Below are 20,490 nucleotides of genomic sequence, written 5' to 3'. Positions count from 1 at the left end.
AAAAGGATTTTTTTTGGGGGGGGGGGGTTTGTTTTCTACAACCTTTATAACTTTTATTTTATTTGTATTGAATTATATACTTGAATGCTGCATAACACAAATCGCCCTGTTGGCACTTTCAAAACTCTTCTGTTGAGCAGTACTTGGACAAACTATTACGTCATCCCGACCAATCAAATTTGCCACTAGCAGACCCTGCTCATGTCCATTTTTTTCCTCAAGACGGCCTCAGGTGTTTTACGAACTCTTTAGTCATTTATGCGTGGGGCGTTTAAATAACTAAAGAGCTCAGTCAAGCACGGGGCAGTCTAACTGCTCGCAGTTATAAAACGTACTTCTAGTTATTACACTTATTATTATTACGCGCTAGGTATACCCGTCACTTCTCTGATGAGTTTAATGAAAAGATAGCAAGTTGTACATCTCAAACATATTGCATGTCTACCTATGAATCTCAATGAAGATGTAAAATGAAGTGAAACACACAGAAAAAGATTATTATTACTATTATTATTATTATATTTATTTTTTAATAACATATCGTCATTGTTGCTGTCTTTGTTTTTGTGCTCCTTCCTTTTACTTTTGTACATTTTTCTATTGCTTCACAAAATATTACTATATATTATTTTGCTTGCTCCTTTTATGTCCTCAAGAGTTCCTGCTGTCATAGAATAATGAATGTTACCATTTGAGCAGCCAAAATAAGCTCCCATTTCCAAGTTAAAAAAACCCCATCTTCTTCCTCAATGCCGGTAAGAGAGCTTTTTAAAAAGGGCATCTTTATGATTGATTACATTCTTTATGATTCTTTATGATGGTTAGCTTTCCGACGGTACCTTTTTTTTTATTATTCTACGACAGAAGGAAATGCGAAAGCTCGAGGTGCTGCTTCTTCTTTCTCTTCTTTGCTCAACACACACACACACACACACACACACACACACACACACACACACACACACACACACACACACACACACACACACACACACACACACACACGGACGCGTGTCCTTTTAGTAACAGATGCTCAATGTTTATCGGCATGTATTTCCCGCTACTTCTTCATTTGACTCGTATTTTGACAGAACAAATTGAGTATGTCGAGTAAAACTTTGTCAGCTTTGACTATCAATTAATACTTTATTTTCTTGTATTCGACTTGCGTCACCAAAGCTCATCGATGTGCGGTGTTACTGTGGTGAACAATGGTCACAATAAGAGAGTTGGCCATTGGGATATTCTTTTATTGTTTTTAAATCCCCTTTCACTCTCAACTTGCTTTCGGGCAACTGTTGGTGAATGTCGATGATAAGTTGAACCTCGTGTTTTCACGTGTGTAGATATAGAATATCGTTCTTTATTGGAAATGATTTTACTACTGAAACCTGTTTCAATTCCGCTAAAATCGACACAATTTTCAAGGCTGATATGAAAACACTTGTGCAAGTTTATTCACCGAAACAAAATGGTTTTCAGAAAACCGAACTGAGCATGCTGCTCAGTGAATATGTTTGTGCTCGGGAAAGTTTGTTGAGCTCCTGATCAAGTGTAACAGGTGTTGTGTGTGAATGGACTGAATAATATTGCCGCCCCTCTCTTCTGACGGTTAGGTTATACTGTGGCCCACTTGTCCACGGCCTTTCTCGGGCTCTTTCCCCAATGACCATAACACCCAAGAGCTTGCTCTCCTCCTCGGCCAGTACTCTTGCTCTCTACATGGCACTGTGGCGAGCAACGAATGATCCCAAAACAAGTGTTGTGAAAGTTGGAAAGAAAAAGAATAAACGCAAGAAAGGGAGAAAGACACGTGCAGCCGAAAACGATGTACAAGACGACTTGGATTCAGAATGCTTTTGGTTTTCTGCAATGGCTTTGAAATAAATCGCACACTTAGCCTAACCAAATGTGACATTTTATACCAGACATAGGGTTATGTACAAGAAGCTTTAAAACAGGAGGCCTTTTGACTTGATCGTAAGTGCTCCCTCCCCTACCTCCACCCTCCTCCACCATATTGGGATCGTTACTTAAAAGGTCTAACACTGCATTCCCCCTCGTGGGCTTATCTACAAACTGAGTTAAAAAGCAATCCCGGACTAAAACTAGGAAATCCTCATCTGCTCTGCCCTTTCCCTGTTCCTGGACCCAATCTATCCCTGCCAAGTTAAAATCCCCTATAATCAATACTCTTCCCTCACCAACATGCCCTTTTGAATTCTTCATGTACTCCTCCTTCCTCCTATTCCTTCACACCCGGAGCCTTACAAAAGCATCTTCTATTCTTACAGTCTCTAATCTCTATCCACACAGATTCCCTCTTTAATATTCTCCCTTTCTCTTGATACAAGTCTTTTACTCAGATTGCCGTATACATTTCCTCTTTCACTCGGTTACCCAAGGGACTTTTCAGTGTGGAACACGTTCATTGCAGGAAGATGTCACCACATGCCGTGCATACGTCCACAATCACCACGTCGACACGCACAGTTTGTACACGAGGCACAGAAATCTGAATACTATATTGTCTTTTTTAAATTTGAATCATCGGTGATTTTTGGCCAAGTTTTGCACTCGGTTGCTCTTAGATAATCTTAATCGCAAACATTTAATGGAATCGTCGGACGTGCATTCATTTTGTTCATTCGCCTTTACTTATTGCAATTTTTGCACATTTCAATATTTTTTTTTCATTTCTTTTTAACTCTTACAATAAATATTTCCAGACTTTCACGACGTTTCTGTGTGTCTTTGCTTTAATTGTGCTGATATATACATTTATAACGTTGCTTGATTGAAACGTGACAAAAGGGTGCTCTTTCATTCGCTTATTTGTTTGGTAAGCAGTGTTTGGCTGCTGGTTCCATTATTGCTGGGATCATGGCTGTTCCGCCAATACCTCCGCTTAATCTTTAACATCCACTAACTAATGTTGGTAGACATCCATATCAACGGCACAGCCATGCTACCAGAAAATGATGCAACCAGCAGCCACAGGCTGCATATGAAACGATAACAAAGCAGGTTAGAGTGACTGCCTTTGTGTAGATATGGAATGAGAAACTTCTTGATTGCTACCATAGTTCGCACAAGTTGTGTTATTTGGTGCTGTTGATTTATAAAAAGAAAAGCTAAGCTTCTTATCTTCGAGGTACATGCCATTGTTTTAATCTACTGGAAGCTCATCCTGCTCAAGCAGTAAATCACTTTGTTTAACCTTGAACAGAGAATGAAGGGATTGAGATGACTAGGAAAGGTATTGCATCGGGAGATGGCCTTTTGTGAGACTTCTCGACATGGAGTCTGAAGGAAGACGTTCCAGGTAAGTTGCTGTAAAGCACAAAACATAAGCACTATGACGTTTCATCTCAAAAATTATTTTTTATATATATCTATCAAATCCTCAAGGTTTGCTTTCCTGAAATATAATATCAGCCATCATCTTTTTGGGGCAAACCACATTTCAAAGTTGGCCTCCAAAGCCAACCGCCGACTGGGCATTCTACGTCATACAAAGTCCTTCCTTAGCACACCTGAACTCCTATCTATCCACCTATAAGGCTTTCATTCGCAGCTTGATGGAGTCCTGCTGTACCCTCTGGGCTTTCTCCCCTGCTTCACATCTTACTCATCTTAATGCTGTGGAAACCAAGGCCTTCAAGATTATTGGAATCTACCATGATGAAGTTGAGTGTATCATGATGCCATTGCAGACAAGTCAGTGGTTTCTCTGTTTTCTATTGCCTCCTTTCTGGTCTTGCACCCTCTGCTCTTTCCCTGCTTTGTCCTCCCCCCCCCCCCCGGCCAGGTTTCTTCAGGGCGCATATGGTACACCATCAACCCCCTTCTGGTTAAACCATCTAAGTCTGGGATCACTGCTCACCTCCACTCATTTGCTCCTCTTTTTCTTCACCTGTGGAACAACTTCCGCATTCTCTCCAATCTTATTTTTCCCTCCAGTTCTTCAATATAGCTGTTCACCCCCATCTCAGATCATCCCCAATCTAAAATCATGATATTTTCTACCCACGTTAACCCCCTCCTCCCCCCAATCCCTCCTCCTTCCAAATTGCCAGTTTTCCTTTCTGAGAGTTTTCTTCTGTATCCATCTTATCCACCCGATGCATCTTTTCCTGCCCCCCCCCCCATTCCTCCACACCTATTGTTTGTCCAAGTCTTTCTCTATCTAGGCCTTCAACTCTGCTGTTGGTGTATTCCTCCTCTCTCCACTGTTGCATACTGATCCGTTCAGAGTACTCGTACTCGATCTTCCATGAGCCTGAGCTATGTATACAAAAAACAAGTTTGAAATGCGAACATACCCCGTGGGAGTTCATTCAGACAACTCTCAGATGAGCAATAGCACGGACGACAGATAGTTTTGAAATTTGGTAAAATTTTTATCGCATCAGAAAAAGAAACCAGAACACCTCACAAGAGTGAGGCTAGTTTCATATCATCATTTGCGACTTAATTTTGCGTTGGGCATCGCCAAGCGCATTTAATAATGTTTTTTTTTTAATAATTTTAAGAAAAAGGGCCGGAATCCCACTTTGGGCTCAGTTAATGCCTGGGGAATGGTCTCTAGAATATACCTGTCAAGTTTGGTTCGGTTCCGTTCACTAATAACCGTGAAATAATTTTAATAAAATGGGCCGTTTCTCGGCCCAAAATTGCATTTTGGGCTCAGTTAATGCCTGCGCATGTGTTTAGTATATGCCTGTTTATTTTTCATCTAATTCTGCTCACGAATAATGGAGAAATAGATGTTCAAATGAACTGTACACAAGAAAAGAGAGAACGCGAGCGGCGCTTCGACCCGGTGGGGTCTTCATTCTATAAAATAGGGCAATTCTGTATGTCCGTTTGTCTGATCATTATATAATTGAAAATGGCTGGCCCAATCTCCATCAAATTTCACATACGTGCTTCGTCTACCAAGTGTCAGGTCATGGACATGAAGTAATTCCCCTTGATGCTCTCCCCCCCACGTGAGAATGGGGGAGACAACTTGCGATTTTTGCTTGTACACATTAATGGTGCAAGTGGTTTAACCCCCTGACCTACCGGAGGGAGCGGGTATTGACACGTTCTTTTGTTCTCAGAGGGAAATGGTGTTACTATCACTAAAAGGGAGACACGTCCATCCGTTCATCACACAAAGAAGAAGAAGTAGGAACTTGAGCATGGAGGGGTATTGACACCATATTTTCACTCCCGGGGTAAGCGGCTATTACTTTGTCTCATGATCCAAGATGTTAAAAGCCCCATCGTTACCTTATTTGCCGCGATCATGACCGAATCGGCGGAGTGAGCATTTCCATCATCAATATGAGGGAGTTTAGGCATTTAGTCAGTTTCTCCGTTCACTGAGTGTAGGCAAGGATTCAACAACCAGTGATCAACCAACGCCAATGGATACTCTCAGTATTTATTGGATCGAGCATGAATAAACCCTTTGAGTTGGGATCTCTTGAGAGGGGGTGCAGGGGAGAGGGAGATTCGTATTGTCACAATGGAACCAAGAGTTGTTTACCACTGAGAATTGTCTTCCATGTTCCAAATGTGGCAAGTTGGTAGTGAGAGCCAGGTGATGGTTTGTCCTTAGTTTTGTGATTTTTGTCCACACAGTGCGAGCTTCTGCATGGAGAACAGCGGTCATCGAAGATGCAATCGGCTTCAGTATTTGTACTGAAACATTTTCATGGTTATGGGAACTTTAATTCCAGCAAAAAGAAAAGTTTATTTCCAGTTTGAACAACCACTCATATCAATTGGAAGAAACAATTATTGCATTCCTTTGAGACAGACATTTTCATGAGCCTTCAATTATTCGATATTCATGAACATTAGTCCTTACAAACTGCATTTCTTACAATATGAAATAAACTTCTTGAGAATAAGACAGCAATGAAAAAAACAACAACATCTAGTCCACACACAGAGTTCATTCAATATGGTCCATTTCTACGTATTCTCCACCAACAAGGTGTTTTTCAAATAAATAACGTTTCTCTAACATTGAAACCAGTGCATTCATCATTAATATGGTTGACTCAATGCATGATGATTGTGGAGGTTGGGATGGTCCTTCTCTGTGATCCAGGAGACCTGTGGTTGTACAGGATTCAGGTGAATTTGCTCCAATGACTTACGCTCCTTAATTGAACTCCAAGTTTCAACACCATGCCGACACAAACTTTCATTCAAAAGTAAAAGTGATGGAACTTAGCATCGTCATAAGAGTGGTCTGGTGTCTCAGTGTCTCAGTAGTTGTTTGACCTTAAGTTCAATACGTGTTCTTCATGACCCCAAGACATTGTAGCAAAGAGCATCACAGAAAAATATGGATTATGCATTCTTTCGGTCATTTGCTTGACACACACGACCAGTCGTTGGTTTAATTGTCCACCATTTAATGTTCACAGACAATGGGTGCTGGACCAGAGTCGATCTCACAGCGAGAGACAACACCCTATCAATAATCAAGCACAGCAGTGTGGTTTGGAAAAAAAGTGAAAAATAAACAATTTTACTTGTGTGGAAATGCAACAGTAATAATAATAACAAGTCTGGAGACGGCGATGGTTCACGAACAATGTACACGGTTCGCCTTTTTTTATTTTTTGGCCTTCGAGGGGACGCCACGGGCAAACTGGCGGGAATCGGGAAAAACGTAAATGATGAAAGTTGTAGTACTCGAAGAGCACGACTTGCATACCAACTTTCATTCGAAACAGTTGAAAACCCTAGGAGCTCGATGCCAAATTTATTGATTTTTTGGACATTTTCTCAGTTCGTGACCTTGACCTTGGGACGAAAATGAAAAATCGAGCTTTGTGGGGCTATGCAGGTGCCATTGGGCTAACCAAATACCGAAACCCCTGCCAAATTCGACAAAACCCCTCGGAGAAGATGTAACTTGAAATCGGCTACCCCCTAAAAACACGTTTTTTGGGCGTGGCTCCACCCATAATGGGCGCAGCACGTCCATTCTCAGGAAAACACAACTAGATCATGATATAAACCTCCCACCAAAATTTTATCAGGATCGGATCAAAACCCACGGAGCTATGCTCGGGACAGACAGACAGACACACACCAATAACGAATATAGTGGTCACTTACTGACTCGTGAACCAAAAAAGAGCAATCAGAGATTGCAAACCCTTACCAGGACTTCTTTTGAGTGGTGTATTTTAATCGGTTTTAGGGTAAATCCAATATGGCTGCTAAACCATGTGACCAATGACATCATATGTGTGAACCTTTTGTTCCTCATGGACAGGTGGTCATACATGTGAAGTTTCACCTCAAACTGTTCAGCCACTTCAGAGAAGATTTTTGAAGTTTTTTTTTTTTTAAAGAAAAAAACAATATGGCTGCCGAATCACGTGACCGATGACGTCATGATTTTTTTTTTCTGTGGGCCATTTTATCCCGAGATGACCCTCAAAATTTTTATACTGATCAGACGTAGCATTCTCCATATGCAATTATGACGTCAAAACGAGGGCACCTATGACGTCATAAAAATCACGCTCATTCCCCATGAAGAATACTTGCTCGGTGCCAAGTTTCCATTTTTTCCTTGGTGCGGTTTCAGAGATGGAGGTCCAAAATTTTTCCATTTTTTCAATATGGCTGCCACACCACGTGACCTATGACGTCATAATTATCATTAAAACATTCTACATGAGTCGTCGCACCGATGGTGAAAATTTCGTCTCGATCTGGCAAGCGGTTGCAGAGAAAAACACAAAAATTCTGTGCGGACAAACAAACAAACAAGCAGTCATAGACTGGTACTAACGAAATCGTCAACTTGACCTCTGACCTTGTCTAATAAAAGCTGTCTCTGGAGAAGGTAGCGACGCAAACCAGAAGTTTATACGATGATTCTGCACCAAACCATCAAAAATCGAATGTTTTGGATGTTTGACCTCACTGTGACATTGACCTTTGACCGATTTTGACCAAAATCTAATCAGCGCTAGCCACCACCCTTCTGAATCACGTGGTGCAATTTGACATTGGTAGCTTCATCCGTTCTCGAGTTATCGTGCCTACAAACAAACAAACAAACAAACAAACATACAAACAAACAGAAACGGAAATCTTTAGATTTTCTAAGTAACAAACAAACAGAAACGGAAGTCATCAATATACTTACAAAATCTAAAGATTTCGTAAGTAACAAGCAGTCATAGACTGGTACTTACGAAATCGTCAACTTGACCTCTGACCTTGTCTAATAAAAGCTGTCTCTCGAGAAGGTAGCGACACAAACCAGAAGTTTCTACGATGATTCTGTACCAAACCATCAAAAATCGAATGTTTTGGATGTTTGACCTCACTGTGACCTTGACCTTTGACCGATTTTGACCAAAATCTAATCAGCGCTAGCCACCACCCTCCTGAATCATGTGGTGTAATTTGACATTGGTAGCTTCTTCCGTTCTCGAGTTATCATTTTTTAGATGTTTGACCTCAGTGTGACCTTGACCTTTGACCGATTTTGACCAAAATCTAATCAGCACTAGCCATCACCCTCCTGAATCACGTGGTGTAATTTGACATCGGTTGCTTCTTCCGTTCTCGAGTTATCGTGCCTACAAACAAACACACACAAACACACAAACAAACAATCACACAAACAGATGACGGAAGTCATCAATATACTTACGAAATCTTTAGATTTCGTAACAAACCCAAATGCAATACCCTCTCCGAATCCTTCGCTGAGGGTAATAATAATGTGATAAGCATTTCAAAAATACTTAAATATATATATATATATATATATATATATATATATATATATATATATATATATATATATATATATATATATATATATATATATATATAGGTACTAGCAGATAGTCCAGTTACACGAGGCTGTTGTAAGGGAATGAGTTAGTTCCCAAAAGTGTAATATTTTAGGAGTTCACTAGGAATGTCCTTTGACAGCAATAATAGTCACTAATTGTTTCGATTGCTCAGGTTTCTCGGTGAAGGAAATCGACAAAAAGGTAATTATACGTTCGATGGAATTGACCAAATGGTTTGTGGTTATATTATTTGTTACTTCCGGTTGGCATACAAACCGGTGACAACCTATACACCACCCACGTGCGCAACCTCGGCATAAAATGCACAGAACTCTAAATTGCGTGAATATCAATATTTCTCGACCTCCGCATGTACTGTCCGGACGCAAGAGCTCTCAAATGAGGTATCATCCAACATTATACGTGTTGTGGTGACAATGTTTACCCCGTTCACACACTTGCGCAACTCGCTCTTATATCGGTGCATGGATATCTAATTAATAAATGTCATTTTCTGTCTATCTGTGTGTAACACCAATCAGGCCAAAACTACTGGACCAATTGCCACCAAACTTGGCGCATGGACCGAGTTTGACCTGGTGGTGAACATGGGCAACTTGGGTTCATCTGTAGCCGTGGGGGTTCAGGAAGGAAGGTCGACAAAAACTCTGTAAATGTGTATCGTGTACTGACTGACACCTGGTGGTTGTCAGCTGTGGAAATAACTCATTTTTGCACTATTGAGGTCCCCAGAGCAGAGCTTTGTGGGAAGCCCCAAAGTCAACCTCCACTAATCAGGGGAGGCAGGGGAAGGGGGGAATAGGAGTCCAGAGGGAGGGCGGTGGGTAAGGGGCGGGAGAAGGGATCTGATGTTGCCAGGAAACGCCGGGCACCCGTGCTAGTAGATAATAAATAGATATACACGAGACCACACCTAAACGTCAACTCAAAGCAATAGGCCTGTCTGAAGAACAGCGCTCGAACAAGCGACCTGGAGGGGACAGGGGTCTTTGTTGTGGTCATGTCACACCATTACATGCCGGATGAATGAATGAATGAACAACTGAACAGCACTCGCAGGTTGCCATCATGATCGAGTAATAAAAATTAACTTCTACATCGAGTAAGAGGCATCCACAACCATCCTTGACGATGTTGCAAAGGACCTCACTTTTTTACCTTTAAATTTGTTTTCTCCACAACTGCTTAAGCGATTGAGACAAAACTTTCAAAATAGGAATGCCTACCAATGGAGGATTTTAAAACAAAGCCACATGATAATTGGATGGAAAATCTGAGCAGTGTTCCAAAAAAATTAAAAAAAAAACAGGTTTCTGCATGGTCGCAGGGTGTTTCATGCAGTAGAAATAAACCGGCTTGACCTCGCTTCGCTTGTCCTCGGCAGAACTAACAAATTGAGGGTGAGAATCCACTCACCAGCAGAAAATTGTAAATGTTCGAATGATACACGTGCCTCTTCAGCTCAATCAGAGATCTTGTTTTTGAATGAAGGCATTTAACAATTTGTGTACACATCCACTGTAAGCTTAATAGCCAACAAGAGGCTCACAGGACAGCCCAGATGCATGCACCCAGATCCTGTGAACCATCTCACCTGGGGTCAAATCTCAACTCAACTATAAACTGTCATCCTGACCTTTTTCAGATCGAGTGTGTACCGTCAATCGGAAAGGTATCAAGCCGGAGGACCCGTCTGCCAGCACTGGTCATTGGTGGACATCAAAGATCAACATGGTGTCTTTAACAAAGAGTAAGCGAGTCAGTGCCGGCACCATGAACAAATTACAAATTCATTGGTGAATCAAGAATTTGTTTTGCTCACAACACATACAAACCTCCAAGTGAGTGCAGAGTGTCGATGAGTGGTGACCCTCACTTCATGGGTCTTCCTCCGGCTGCAGACACATTGTCATCTGTCCTCGATGTCCCTAATCTGTCAAACTCCGAGGTATATCATGTGGCTTTTTATTTATATAGCTGACTAGTTCTCATTACAAGGCACATTGCACACCTGAATCGCATTATCTGGAAGAACGGTGCACCCAGAGTTCATATCGTTTCGTGTAGTCACAAACTGTGCACACAGGCAGGGCTACTGTTGGGAATGTTTTCGTTAAGGTTTCCCAACCCCCTCACCATCCCCTCTCAAATGTGGCTTTCCATAACGGCATCAAATTGCCACACACTGACCAATGCTGTTGTGCTGTTTTTTGTTCTTTACAAGATTGAGGTTCCTGGCAGAGCACAGTGACGGAGGGTATAAACCGACCATGGGGAAGCACCACAAAACCCCGGACCCTAAGCAAGGAGAGGAGAGGATGTCGCCCATCCTCTCCTCTACTTGCTGAATGGACAGGAGAGGATTGGTGAGAACACAGCAACCTTCAAGTAAGAGGAAGTTGGGTTAGGAAGGACTCATGGAGGTAATAAAGATCATGGGTAAGAATGAGGAATCGTGGGAGATGATAGTGCAAGGAAGAGTGGGATAAAACAACCTCTGGAATGTACTTCCACAGATGGGAGTAAAAGAGGAACAAAAGAGTCGAGGTGTGCAGCCAGCCACGACTTAAGGATTTAAACCAGAAAGAATGAGTGCCTGAAGGACCAGCTGGGGAGGGTCGGTGGGTTGACAAAGCAGAGGGAGAGCTATACCGGATGAGAGTTTATTTAATAATAATCATTTTTTTAAAAAAACACAGGACAAGAACCTGTGATGTGATGTGAGGGCAGAGGGAGATTCTAATAAATGCTGAGAGCTGGAGATTGCATAGATTTCCATTGAGACAGAAGTAATATTGGGGCACCGGCCCATTTGGGAGAGCGGGACGCCATGGGCTATAGACAAAGGCCTTCTCGGCTGTGAATAGCTCTAGTTTAAGAAGGAATGAGGAGATACTGTGATCATTAAGGCCATACTCTCAAGGCAATGCCTATCCATTGCACTCTGGGCAGGTTGACCCATGCAATTTCCCCAAAACTGCAATAGGAGCGATGGAAGATGCCCAGTGTGCAGCAGACTTGAGGCCAGCTTTGCAATGTTGTTGGCCCAACAAAGGCCATGGGTGATGGTGAGGCCGAGTCCAAGAGACAATCTCGTCCGATGGCTGACCATGGAAATGGGCTGACAGGATGGCCTAAATGTATGCGCACTTGCCTCCGAGTTGTCGAATCTGTCTTCAAATCTAGATCCAGCTATAAACTGTTATCCCGGTGTTTCACAGGCTGGACGAGTCCCTCGAATGGAGGTTAGACTAGGCGTCCAAACTGCCAGCATTAGTTGGTGGACGTTAAAGATCCTACGGTGTCCTTCATGAAGAGTTGGCGAGCTATCGTCAGCACCGTGAACAGATTCCAAATTCCTGTTGAGCACATCATGAAGAGTGCACTGCATCAGCGGCACAGCCATCCCTCGAGTGAACAATTAAAATAAAGACATAAAATGTCATCGCCCCAATTGTTTTAGTAATTTTGCTGCATGGAGTTGAAGGGCTAGCCCATATTGATGTACAAGTAAAATGCTGGCCAGTCTACCAGCCAGCCATCTTTGATTAGATCGCAAAATAAAGTGAGGGGCACATGTATGCCCTCGGGTACTGTGCTTGTGCCAAGTTTGAACAAAATCGGACCATGCATATCTGAAAAATGGTTGAGGATGTGTTCGACGCTAGGTTTTGGTTTTTTTCACAAATAAAATGGCCACCAGTCGGCCATCTTGGATCTGATGTCTAAAAAAAATTGACGTGCATATGCAAACCGTCATGTGTTGTCTTTTTGTCAAATATGAATAAAATCAATCCAAACATGTCGTGATAAGGTTGCGAACGCACGCACGCACGAAAATCGAGACCAAATCCATAAACCCCTGCTTCAGATCAAGTCAAACAGGGGCTAATAATGCTACCAGCAGCTATATGCTGCATGGAAAGGAAAGGAAAGGAAAGGACCATGGAAATATGTCAGTTCCATGACTGTCCTCTCAGAGGAAGTGTGAGACAGAGATTGGAGAGGATTGAAAGACATGACCCATTTATCAGACCAGCATCTAATCAATTCAAAATCAGCAGACAGTGATGCAGCTGAACTGTGTGCCCGTTAAGGATTGCCTACTGTACAATACAATGCAGAATCATCTCCAAAGGGAAGAGAGTATTTTTCAGAGTAGCGGAGAGGTCGTTAATGTAGATTGGGGACAAGACTGGGTCGAAGGCATGGTCTTGGTGCACGCCAGCTTCCACGAGGAGAGAAGAGGAACTGGGAAAGCCGAAAGCTCCAAGGTTTGTCCAGGAATTTGCATTCCAGCCAGCAAGCCAAATATATTTTAGAAAATTTGATCCATGGTAGTAGAACAAAATCCCTAACAACAACAAAAATTGTTGCTGCACTATGTACTACACACCAAGGTGTGTTGAAAAGTAATGCCTCCTATTCATTTTCTCCAAAACAGGTAAAGATATTTGAATGAAACAAAGACAGATACAAACATCAATCTTTATTCTACCATCGTGTACATTTAATTCTCAACATCAATCAGCACTGCCGTCCAAACATTTCTGCCAACGTTCAAGTGGTTTTGTGATGCCGTCACGATGGAGCTTTGCGTCCTGCTGACTTAGCGAGTACTTCACAGCAGCCATGACATCATCGTCGGAATAAAAATGTCCTCCACATAATTGTTCCATAAGTTTGCGGAAGAGACGAAAATCTGAATGGAACAAAGTCGGGGCTGGTGATCTTTTGTGGCGGTACTCCATTGACAGTCTCTTACTCTAAAGATCGTAATGGTGCGCCTAACTCTCACCTCCAGCGCTTCACGTTTCAACGCTGTCTTCTGCCATCTCGGCTAACGTAGCACTGAGACATCTAGTGTCAGAATCACGAAACTTCACACCAAGTGACAGGAAGAACTAATGCGTGGACCGTACTTTGTTTCATTCTAATATTTTTACCTGTTTTGGAGAAAAATTAATAGGAGGCATTACTTCTCAACACACCTTCGTACGTTAAAAGCCACAATCCCATTTTATGGAGACAGCCAGGGAACGTTTTTTGTCCCAAGCTTTTCACAAAGCAGTGAGCAAACCCTGACGTTTAGCTGAAGGCAATTTTTGGCAATAATTTGGAATTTGTTCAAGATACTGGAAATTAACCCGTTTCCTCTTCATGAAAGACACTGTCGGATCTTCGGCATCGACCAATGACGTGCTGGCAGGTGTGTCCTCCACCTTCACATCCATCCAATGGACAGTACACACAACGATGCCTCGCCCTGCGTGCAAAACACCAGTGTGATGGTTGACAGCCGAGTCCAGATTCAAACCGAAGAGAGCTCAGGAGGCGAGCGCTCACACCTCCAAACTTTACTGCCAGCCCGTGTTCCCTCGCTATTTGATGTCGCTCAAAATACCATGCACTTCAGCACGATTAAGAGACGGCCTAATTACTTCAAGGAAATAACATCAAGGGGTTCATCAATGTTTTTCCTTTTGCAGAGGGCCTTGCACAGCTCCCGTCCGTGGTTCTACCCTGTGGTAGACAAGCAAATCCAACCTACCATAGGGAAAAACCACTGGAAGGCGCCACACAGTGCGACTCAAGATTCAGGATCAAGTTTCTGTCCGTCTTTCTCCCAAGGAACAATACGAGTTCCCTTCCAAGGAACTTCGATGCACGAGGAGGCCATTCGATCCATCGAGCCTGTGCAACGTTTTCCACCGACCTCCAAAACTACGAGCGGACGCTCTAACCATTACGCCACCGAGTCTGCCAGCCCTAAAATCTCGAGCTTATTGGGTCATTTATTTAATCTCCGAGTCGTTTTGGAAGGAAAGTTTTTGGAACACTGGTGTGCGCAGTTCTGCAAGGGTCTCTCATCCAAAAAGTAATTCGAAAATGGTTTCCTCTCCATTCAACACCAAGGGAATTTGACAGCCTTGCCGAGGTGGAAATCCAACGATTTGGTTCCAGATTTCGCCGTTACAAATCCAACCCTCCCCCCCCCCCCTGTCCGTGTCCATCACGATATACAACGCATTCATCGAGGTGGAGTGACCTTCCATGGGCACTGCAGCAACGTGCTACCAATTGGCATGGATTACCAAAGGAGCAGGAAAATAAAACTTTAGCCACGAACAGAAAGCACATTGTGAAAGTGCAGGCCATAACCGCAACATTATAATCATTTTCACATGTTGGACTCAAACAAGCGTGTATTTGTGACTCGAGCAGCTGGGGTGGGGGGCGGCCCTTTTCCCTACGACCCAGCCAATGAAGTGGTATTCCAGCACACCCCATCCTGCTCTGCCTTAAATGTAGAGGAGACACACCTTTGTTGGATATCATTCCATGCAGCATTGATGGACAGACACATCATCACCTCTGGCCTCCTATACCTCTTGAAATCCATCCCAGCATCATATATCACAGAGTTGACCCTTTATAGCTGTTCCACTAAAGTAGTGCAACAGCTTGATAAAGAGGAACATTCTTTCTTCTTTGGGAGCAACACCTCTGCAGGGACTTGTCATTCCAAACACCACTAAAATTGAGATTGCGTGGAAACACGCCCTGTGTTACATTTCAATATTCAAACTCCAACAACAGATGAACGTTTCTTTTGAACTCTATGATGTCCTCCACATCCACTGTCCAACAAAGATGTTGCTTTATAACGAGAGCAGCAGCTTCTTCAAACGGGCCTCAGGATTGCCGTCACATCACCTGATCTCCGCCCGTCGTGGTTTCCCAGCTAGTCTCCAGCCCCCTCCTTGAGTATCGAACAAACTCAGAGAATGTTTGTCCATGCGCTGATAACCGCTCTATGGATAGCCATGTGGGAACGGTGTCTCGTACAGCATTCCCACGTCACTCCACGCACGACTGCTCATGGGATGGGATTGGTGTTTACTGTGATAGACAAATTGGTGAGAATATAAACCGATTTTCAATGTGAAGCTGCAAAATGACTGCTGGCCTGTGAGCGGTGTGCATTAACAGCCAATATGTATGCGTGTGTCTGTATGTATAAAATATATAAATAAATAAATTATATATATATATATATATATATATATATATATATATATATATATATATATATATATATATATATATATATATATATATATATATATATATATATATATATATATATATATATATATATATATGCATTGACATTTTAATCATCACAAGATCATCCAGCACATGAAATGGATGTTTGTTATGGAATCAGAGGGAGGGTGGGAAGAACACGGATGAAGATATTGAAGTTTGCGGAAAGACCAGAGATCCAAAATGTGTAAACTTCGGTGAATAGTGTGTGACATGTATTATTAACAAGACATTTTATCCAACTTATTTACGGCTTTAACAGGTGGTCTTTCTACAGAATTACTTTTCTGAATCTGAACTCTACAATCGCAGCGCTTGCTCGTCATCTCGTTTTAAAAAAACAAAAAAAAGAAAAACAAAACGTGACATCCTGTTTTGGGGATCAGCCAAGCGAAGAGGGTGATGTACAAAAGTGTGGGGGTGGGAGTGGGGAGGAAGGAGACGGAGAAGGTGGGGTACATTGGGGAAGGTAATGAGAGCGGTGGAAGGAATCAAGGCAAGAGTTAAAGTATACGTATATGGGAAAGGATAGGAGAAAGCCAGACAAAGGGGGTGAAATGCATTGGGAAGGGAGTTCAGGTGAAGAGGTCGAGGTACATATGAGAAGGGGAGGTATGATTGGGGGGCAGGGAGTGGGAACCCATGCGAAGAGGGTGAGGTACAAATGGGAGTGGTGAGGCAGAAGAATGTGAGGTACACATTGGGAAAGGAGGTGTGGAAGGATGAAAGGGGGGAGTGGGGGCTGATGCGGTCCCCAAACAGATCCGGCCGCGATGTAACGTGGCCGTGATGGAGACGGCTCGTGTTGTGCATCAAGGTTCCGCGCCCGCTTTACCTCATAAAAGCGCTCAATGAGCCTTTTTGGAAATGGCTCCTCCAAGGCTTCTCCCCATCAATGGAGCGCCTTGTTGAAGATCTGCTGCCGGACCGGTGATTTTGGCCCAACGCAGCCGCTCGGCTCGGTAAACATCAGCACGAGGGCGCACACGGCACGTCTTTGTGACCACGAGTGTGGAATTTGTGGGGAGAGTGATGCATTTCACACGGGGGTGCGCACAGCCTCGCCATCTTCTCGAGCACACACAGAAGCCTTTAATGGTGCACTCCAAGTCGCATGAGGGACCGGATAAGGGTGGGGGACTGGAGGCACCGCGAAGATGATTACCTACATAGAGAAGGCTGGTTAGTACAAGCGAGGACCCGTGTACTCGAGAATTAAATAAAATAACGGGCAATATAATGCACAACACACAAACTCAATTCATCCCCATCCTCGAATTTTGTACTTTCTCAAAACTCAACTCACGATTGTTCCTCGATCGTGAATCGTGTTCAAGTTAAAACACTCTGAAAGTTTGGTACTGTCAAGGGGTGAAAATACCCCCCTTCACCTCCCCCCTTGGAAATAACACCAACTGCAGAAGGTACAAAATCATGTCACTGCAAATGTCAGGCATTCCAAACCTGGGCACACCAATAACTTGGGAGTTCATCACATGGTCCAAACTTTTGGCCTCTCAAAAGTAGCAATTCATGAATTACCAGCAATTTTAATCCACCTATTCAATCTGCCAGCTCAAAGTCAACTGTTCCCCACTACCCCCTTGACATGCCACAACCCGAACGCACAAACTTGGACTTTCTCAAAAACTTTACTCGTCATCGTTGGTTTTCAATTAAATTTACGATGATTTTAGCACTTTCTCTTTTTCTATACAAGATCAAGGCTCATGGAAGGTGGAGGTGACAGAGGGTTAAAATAAAATAAATAAATAATAAGGCAGCAAACAGTTAGGACACAAAACGCAAGGTAAGGAATGAAGAGGAACATCGGAGACAGTTATAGTATTACATTTGCAAAGTTATAACAAAGTCCTTCGAAGTTAAACAGAAGAAATTTACCTTTTACCAATGGAGGTGGAAATGAAGCTGTGCACACATGAGACAGAGAGTCACGTCCCACGTAGGCAGGTGTCCCACAGCAGGCCCTAATATAGGGAACACGGGGCGGGGAGAGGTGTAGGAGGGTCAAATGGCAGCCCATGGATGGTGGAGCTTCATCCATGAATGGCGAAGAGACTTTTCAGCCAAAAATCGTCTGCAATGCGTTTGCCTTCGAGAGCAGCTCTTGCTCGTAAAGCTCGAGCAGTTGTTTCGCCTGTACTCGACTCACTGTGATGTCGAAACAAAAAAAAAAAAAACAACGATTTGATCCCATGATCTGGAAAAATATATATATATTTAAATAACTCCATGGCACTCCGTGGAGCGCATAACTCTGCCAGGCTGAACAGTTTACGTTTAGTTTCCCACTAATAGTCTTGATCTGGATTCGGACCTGAATCGAAATCGAATCAGCTTGTCTTCGTCACCTACCGAACTCGTCCACGAAGTTTCGACTGAATCCATCTACAAATTTTTGAGATATCCCGCTATACATCATTTTTGGGCCCCATTTCGCAATGGTGAAGAATCGCTTAAATAAGTAATTCTTGGATCCGGATCTTCACCCAAGTTGAATCAATTGGTCCTAGTCTTCGACGCAACTCATTCACCAAGTTTCGTCCAAATCCATCGATAATTTTTTGAAATATCGTGCTATATATCATTTTTGGCCCAATCTCTCAATGTTGAAGAATCACTGAAAGAATTATTCGATCTGGAACTGGATAATTACCAAAATCTTCACCGGCACACACCCAACCTGTCCACCAGGTTTCGTCCAAATGCGTCCATAAACTGTTGAGATACACTGCTCACAACCAGACAGACAAGGGTTAAAACATTCCCTTCGCCCACCTTCGGTGATGGAGATAAAAATGGTCACATGAATGACATCCAACTCTGTCCGGTAAACCATCGGCTGGATGTGGAACATCTCGAATTCGTTAGCTTGATCATACCGAATGATGCAAAGGGTTAAGAAAGGATTTTTAAAATGAAAATTAAATAAATATAAATCTACACATAGAGGAAACATTTCCATAATGGGCAAGATTTATTCTGCAGTCTTCGTACACTTTCGATACATATCCATTGGTAGAGTCCGTCAAACTGCAATAGAAGCGAAAGTCTGTTTGTATAGGATAACCAAGACCACAGAGATGAGCTTGTTTGGTTACTCGGGAGGGAAGGGGGAATTTAATTGAATAAAAATGTTGCAAAGTCTGAAATGAAGCAATGGCTGGCAGCAGGGCTGGCCATGAAAGAACTCTCTATAAGTGACGAGTTAGTCATAACGGCGATGTTGTGAGTGGTCGAGCTGGCACACGAATCACGATGGAAATAATCAGCGACGTATAGAGAGCTTATAAAAAAGGACATTTGAACACGGAGGCTGAAACAAATCAAGCAATGAAGCGGCGCATTAGAAAATGCCCGTACCACCCCGTCACATATGACCGTGGGGAGTGAGTCGGAGTCGCGTGAAGAGTTGTCCAGCCCTTTGGTTCCCGTTCCTTCACAAGACCAAAAAACAAAAATCACTGTGACAGGGTTTGCAGTATTTTAAACTTCAATCTTCTTTCGTACGAGGCACAAAACTGTGGGGGTCGTATCATTCGCTAAGGGCACGCACAGCTGTGCCGCTGATGTGGTGCCCTCAATCGTAGATTAGGGCAGCAATTTGTTCAGGGTTCTTGGGATAGCTCACCTCCTCTTTGCGAAGGATCTTTAACGTCCATCAACTGATGCTGGCAGACGGGACGCCGATTTAACGTCCATCCGAGGGACGTCACACACGTTGATGCATCACCCTACCTATGAAACACTGGGATGACAGTTTATAGTTGGGTTCGGATTAAAACCCAGGCTACACAGCTTCGAGAGGAGTGTGTGTACCGTCCTCTCGGCCATCCTGTAGCATTCCAAACTGCTCCATAATGATGAGAATTCCATACCCATCCCTACACCATTCTGTTAATGGGGTGTCACATCAGCTTTAATTATTTCTGGGAAGTTGGCACCTGGCAGCGCCCTTCTCGTCGGGTTACCTCAACAGCAGAACACAACAGCCTGCTCTTAAGAGTCAGACATTTTAATGTCCACATGAAAGTGCAAATGATGCAACGAGCTTAACGCCACCTCAAGGATGGCACACTCCACGGCTGGTACCCTCTCCGCTGATACTGTACCAGACAAGTTTGTTTGATTTGACTGAACCAATGATAAAATTCAAGCTAAGAGAGTTCAGAGGTTATTCAAATAAATAAGTCATCTAACCTTCCACCCTCGGAACAAGGTTTGGTTTGATGAGAACATCAAATGGAGCATCTCTTTCAATCCAGGTATCATACCTCCTGCGACTAAAATAACGACAACCAATGTTCATTCCAACTTCTAACCTCGCTTTGTATCACAATCAATCGTTTATCTGAGAGCAAAACACATAGCACACATCTTTTGCAGCAGGTTGTTCAGCACGAAATGAAAACGCACCAACGCATGTGATGAAGTTATTCGATTACTGAAAAAAAAAATGTCTGTCACAAAGATGTGTCCTAATTTCTATCTCACAGACAAG

At 43.0% G+C, this 20,490-nt stretch overlaps 2 protein-coding genes across 7 annotated transcripts in view; one reads left to right on the top strand and one right to left on the bottom strand.

Annotated features, from left to right (window-relative positions):
• The window catches only part of ASTE1 (asteroid structure-specific endonuclease 1), a 64,936-nt gene extending 61,187 nt beyond the window's left edge, over window positions 1-3,749 (top strand). For 5 of the 6 annotated variants that reach the window (XM_085887885.1, XM_085887889.1, XM_085887887.1 and 2 more), the window contains one exon: window positions 1,617-2,736. In XM_085887885.1, coding sequence (XP_085744011.1) covers window positions 1,617-1,887 — 271 coding nt within the window. In that variant the 3' untranslated portion in view covers window positions 1,888-2,736. Of the gene's footprint in view, window positions 1-1,616; window positions 2,737-3,229 lie in introns of those variants that run through there. The other variant, XM_085887890.1, reaches the window with a different exon arrangement.
• The window catches only part of LOC147022917 (uncharacterized), a 395,784-nt gene that overhangs the window by 316,374 nt on the left and 58,920 nt on the right, over window positions 1-20,490 (bottom strand). The gene's annotated exons all lie outside the window — the stretch shown is intronic.

Source organism: Eptatretus burgeri, chromosome 7 (assembly GCF_056783735.1).
Source record: "Eptatretus burgeri isolate ZD-2024b chromosome 7, Ebu_testis_v1, whole genome shotgun sequence".
In the NCBI taxonomy this organism is placed as follows: domain Eukaryota; kingdom Metazoa; phylum Chordata; class Myxini; order Myxiniformes; family Myxinidae; genus Eptatretus; species Eptatretus burgeri.
This window is presented reverse-complemented; position numbering and strand designations above follow the sequence as displayed.